At 39.5% G+C, this 5,449-nt stretch overlaps 1 protein-coding gene across 1 annotated transcript in view; it reads left to right on the top strand.

Moving 5' to 3' along the window:
- The window catches only part of LOC107298083 (signal transducer and activator of transcription 5B-like), a gene marked incomplete at its 3' end in the record, with an annotated part of 37,104 nt that extends 34,617 nt beyond the window's left edge, over positions 1 to 2,487 (top strand). The window contains exons 10-11 of the mRNA XM_015827445.1: positions 1,447 to 1,626; positions 2,400 to 2,487. Coding sequence (XP_015682931.1) covers positions 1,447 to 1,626; positions 2,400 to 2,487 — 268 coding nt within the window. The remainder of the gene's footprint in view (positions 1 to 1,446; positions 1,627 to 2,399) is intronic.
- Between the last annotated feature and the right edge of the window lie 2,962 nt (positions 2,488 to 5,449).

The raw sequence follows: 5,449 nt of genomic DNA, 5'->3' as shown, positions 1-5,449 counted from the left end.
CTCCTGCTCCTCACACAGCTGAGCTTCATCAGAAACACGACTGGAGGGGCCAGGCTCTTCATCAAGCCGTGAGTCTTGTAATTCATCAGAGCCTCCCTCTGACCCTGATGGCCCCTCAACAGCCTCCTCCACCTCCTCCTCAGATTCCTCAGACTCAGCTGTTGGGAACACAGGCTGGCACGGAATCACAACACTACCCCAAAAATAAGCCCTAGCTTGATTTTGGGGGGGTGGGCCTAATATAAACCCTACCCTAAAAATAAGCCCCAGTTTGGGGGCGAGGCACACACCTAAAAATTAAGCTAGGGTGCCCCGCACCCACTTACCCTGCAGCCAGGCCTCTCCTCACTGGCCCACTTCTTCTGCGGCGTCTTCTGCAGCCAGGCCTGCATTTCTCAGTCACAGGCCTTTCTGGAAGGCCACTGCAGCCGAGAACCGAGCTATGGCTGCAGTGGCCTTCTGGAAAGGCCTGACTGCAAAATGCAGGCTGGAGCTCCATTCTGACCTGCAGAGTGAAGCTGCTCCTTCGGCCGCAGAAGAAGTGGGCCGGCTGAGCGGAGCTGTTGGTGTCGGAGGTGAGTATAAAAGACCCACCCAGAAAATAAGACCTGGTGCCTCTTTTGGAGGCAAAAAAAAAATAAATAAGAACTGGTCTTATTTTCGGGGAAACACAGTAGTTACTGAGGTATTTTTGATGTATGGAAGATTTAGGGGATAGGTTGATTGGTTGAATAAATGCTTTTTGGTGAAGTTGCATAGGTATCTATTGCACTAGAATATGCTATATAGTCTATTTCGGCGAGGGGGGTGTTCTAGTTATTGCAGTGTCCTTTTGCTTGTCTGAAGTGGGTTATTATACAACTTCTTTTGTGTGTTGTGGGTTGTTGCTGTGATATTTAGTACAAGTAGTCCTCGACTTACAACCATTCATTTAACAACAGTTCAAAGTTACGATGGCCTCAGAAAAAGTGACTTATGACCCATCCCCAAAGTTACAACCATTGCATCACCCCCAGGGTCACATGACCACAATTCGGGCACTTGGCAAGCAGCTTGCATTTATGACAGTTGCAGCATCTTGCAGTCATGTAATTGTGATTTGCAACCTTCCCAGCTGGCTTCGAACAAAGTCAATTGGTGAAGTTAGATTTGCTTAATGACCACAGTAAAAATGGTTGCAAAAATTGGGTCCACTCATGTGATGACTTGCTGAATGACTGCATGACGTAGTGACCAAAATTCCATTCTCAGTTGTGGTTGTAAATCAAGGTCCAACTTCACTGGACTGGTGTGGGTTGCTTTTTGATACATTTGGGTTTGTAGTTTGCCATTGTTTTCTTTGCTAATGAGATGTATATACTGAGTTACAAAAGCTAGGACTTTTTTTGCAGCCTTTTACCTTCTGTAAGTAATGACTTGGTCTTTTCCCCCCTTCTCACCTTATAGCACATTCATAATAGAAAAGCAGCCTCCACAGGTGCTAAAGACTCAGATCAAGTTTGCCGCAACAGTGCGACTATTGGTTGGAGGAAAGTTAAATGTTCACATGAACCCCCCACAAGTAAAGGCCACCATCATCAGTGAACAGCAAGCCAAAGCCCTACTAAAGAATGAGAGTACCCGCAAGTATGTATGTTTCTTACATGCTAAAGGAAGGGAGGACAGAATCCATTTCTCCTGAACCAGCTTTCCTACTACTTAGTACCTTCTAGATGTGTGAGTTTTCAACCGTGACACATCTGAAGGGTGCTGTGTTAAGAAAGGCTGTCAAAATGTGTGAAGGGTAGAAATTAATAAATAGAAATATGCCATTAATCCTCTTAAATAAGAACATAGTCATCATAATTGGCAAGCTATCTGTATAATTGGATATTTTCACTGTTTATCCAAGATATTAAAGTATTAAGTGCAAGAAAGTTTTCTGTCAGTGTCTGAATTTCAGCCTAACGTTCAGGACCTGGAACTTTAAGCCTTCTTATTTGACTGCTCCTTTGCTATCTCACAACCTGGATGACTAAGCCAACCTTCATTACCTATATCATTATTGCAGTTTGTCCATGTTTGGTTGGAGAAAACTTTCTCTTAAAAAGGTAGAAATTTGGTGAACCTTGTATGACGTGTTATTACCATTAAGCTTACCTAAAAGATTAACAAGAGGGCAACAAAGCAAAAAGTGACAGCCTGGTTTTAGGTAATTCAGTGTATATTATGTGTTCATTTGCTTGTAGTAGATATCTCATAATTTTGGAAAGCAGCTTTTATTAAGCCATGATAAACAATCTAGAGTCTCCACCAGGTGGAGCCATATCATCAATATCCCCATAGTGCAAAATTAACACTATCAATGGTGCGCTGGCTTGCATTCAACTACAGTAGCTGCCATTGCTTTCTTTTGGCAGTGAGAGCAGCGGTGATATCTTGAACAATTCCTGTGTTATGGAATATCATCAGGCAACTGGAACACTGAGTGCTCATTTCCGCAACATGGTGAGAGAGATGTCTTCATTGATACCATAAAGTATTTGCTAATAACTTGTTTATATAAATATAAGTATTTACAGGTAGTCCTCAAACCCATCCGTTTAGTTCCAAATTTTTATTAGTTTATAAAAATATGAAATATAAAGAAAAATGAAGTTAGTGAGAAAGAAGGGGAGGAAAAGGGGAAGAGAAAAAAGTGTAGGGGAAAAGGTGAAAAAGAAAGAAAAGCATTGACTTCCAACTCTTTTTAGCGCAGTAGAGTAAGGTAATAACATATAGCCTCAACTTTTTACTTTTACATAATAGTATATACTAGTCATTTTTATAGCAACAAACCAATCTAATCAGCAAAACCCAAAGTCAAAGATTCATTTTTTTTATACCTCAAGCACAAAATCCAGAACCGGGTTCCAAATGGAAATAAAGTTAGCTGCATTCTTTTCTTTGATTAGGGCAGTCAATTTAGCCATCTCTGCTAATTCCATCAGTTTTTCCAACCAGTCATCCATTGTGGGAATTGAAGTACCGGTATCTTTCCATTTTTGTGCATAGAGCATTCTTGCTGCTGTCAGCATATATAACAACAAAGTTCTATTTTTTTCAAGTTCTTTGTCCATTAAACCTAAAAGAAAAGTATCTGGTTTTATCTTTATCTTCACTTTAAGAATCTTCTGTATTAACATGTGAATCCTACTTTATTATTATTTTTTTTTGCTTTGTTGCAAGTCCACCGAAGATGGTAAAACATTTCTTCTTTACATTTACATTACCAACATACATTTGAAATACCTTTATACATTTTTGAAAACTTATCCAGTGTTAAATACCAACAGTGCATCATTTTATAAAAAAATTCTTTCAAGTTATAATTTAATGTAAATTTTAAACCCTTTGTCCACATATTTTCCCATTGTTCAAGCATTATATTATACCCAAAGTTCCTTGCCCATTGGATGATACAATGCTTCGCATGCTTATTCTCCAGATCAATTTTCAATAACAGTTTATAAACCTTAGCAATAATATGTTCATCGTTACCACACAGTACAGTTTCCAATTCATTTTTTGCAAAATCAAATCCATAACTTTTTTTTATCTAAACCAGGGGTGTCCAACTCGCAACGTCACGTGATGTATCGCGACATATCACGACTTTTTTTTCCATTGCCGGCAATGGGGTGGGCGCGGTTTCGGTATGACGCATCCAGCCCGCGGGACGGCAGTTTGACACCCCTGATCTAAACCTTTCTTTCAATTGTAAATATGTAAACCAGTGACAGACATGTCCTTCTGATTTCAACTCTTCTTTGGATTTCAGGATAGGTTCACCTTGATTAAAAAGTATTATTTGACCATAGGCCTACCAGTCTGACCTCACCATCATTTCTTTTCTTAAAAAAAACCTTCCTAGGGTGATACCCAAAGAAGTATCTTCACAGAGAACCTTATCTTGTGTTTATTCCAGACCCTTAGGATGGCACATCTAACAAAGTGGTTGTTGAAATCAACATTTATTTTAGCCTTGTCATACCATAAGTAAGTGTGCCATCCAAATCTTAGTTCATGGCCATCCAGTTCAAGTAACCTCTTATTTTGGAGAGTCACCCACTCTTTAATCCAGACCAAACAACAAGCATCAAAGTACAATTTCAAATCTGGTAAACCCAAATCACCTCTTTAGCATCTTGTAATAAATTGTATCTGATTCTTGGTTTTTCCCCTTGACATATGAACTTAGAAAAATCCATTTGCCATTGTTTAAATGGAGTGTCAGGTATAAATATCAGTAAAATCTGGAATAAAAATAATATATTTGGTAAGACATTGATCTCAATTAGAGAGATTCTATCCAATAAAGATAATTGTAAGGTGTCCCAACTTAATAGGGTTTTTTTTAATATTATTCCACACAGGTACAAAGTTGTTCTGAAACAATTCAGAATTTGTATTTCTCAATGTAACCCCAAGATATTTCACCTTTTTCTCCACCTTGAAGCCCAACTTTTTTCTCAATATTTCATAGTCCTGAAAAGTCATATTCTTGACAAGCATTGTTATTTTCTGTTTATTTATTTTGAAGCCTGCTAAAGCTCCAAAGTCATTTAGTTTCTTCATCAAATATTTTATACCAGCTTTTGGGTCTTGCAAAAAATATGACTAGGTCATCAGCAAATGCTCTCAATTTATAAACTTCCTTTTCAATATTTATGCCTGTTATTTTCTCATCCTGTCTAATATCCCTATTGACCTGTCCCAGTCCACATGCACAAACTCACAGGGAGTTTTAGAGACTTTATTGAGACACCACAGGCCCCTAGTAGTATTCCCCAGGTCTCACTCCCACCAACTGCAAAGTTCCACTGAGTCCAAGTCTGCTCAGCCTAGGCACAGAGTGTCAACTCTACAAACAAGCATGGCTGCAGCCATTATTCCTACTTATTTTCAGTTGCCACATAGAATGGAGGGAGTGGGGTTGCCAGGAGCTTCGCTAGTCAAAATAATTTTTTGACCTGTGGGAACCATGGTCATTGGCTGCTCCCAAGGCTTCAGGCTGGGCATTGCGTAAAAAGCCCGCCAAGAAGATGTATTGGGGAACGTAGTTGCTTGCATAGCTTTAGGGGAGGGATTTTTTTAACTGTGTATTGGGTAATTGTTACATGTATCTCCAGACTTGGTTTCACTTTTTTTTTTTAATATTCAAATTTTTATTAATTTTCAAATAAACAAACAAGTTACAAATATGGTATACATTAATAAACAAGAGAAAAACCTCCATATTAAATATCTATTCAGAGATGCTCAGCAGCCCCCCCGCCTGCGTCCACCCTCTCTTTCACCCTTCCTGCCTACTTCCCTCCTTCTCTCTTCTCCTCCTACCTACACCTCTCTCCTCCTTCCTCCTCTTAACTACCCTACACATCCCAACACCTTCCTTTCCTCATCCTTCGGACGCAGTTTGGGGGCGCCA

This window comes from Protobothrops mucrosquamatus, unplaced genomic scaffold (genome assembly GCF_001527695.2).
Source record: "Protobothrops mucrosquamatus isolate PMUCROS unplaced genomic scaffold, P.Mucros_1.0 scaffold3703, whole genome shotgun sequence".
Lineage (NCBI taxonomy): Eukaryota > Metazoa > Chordata > Lepidosauria > Squamata > Viperidae > Protobothrops > Protobothrops mucrosquamatus.
The sequence above is the reverse complement of the archived record's forward strand: the minus strand, read 5'-3'. Positions and strand labels throughout refer to the sequence as shown.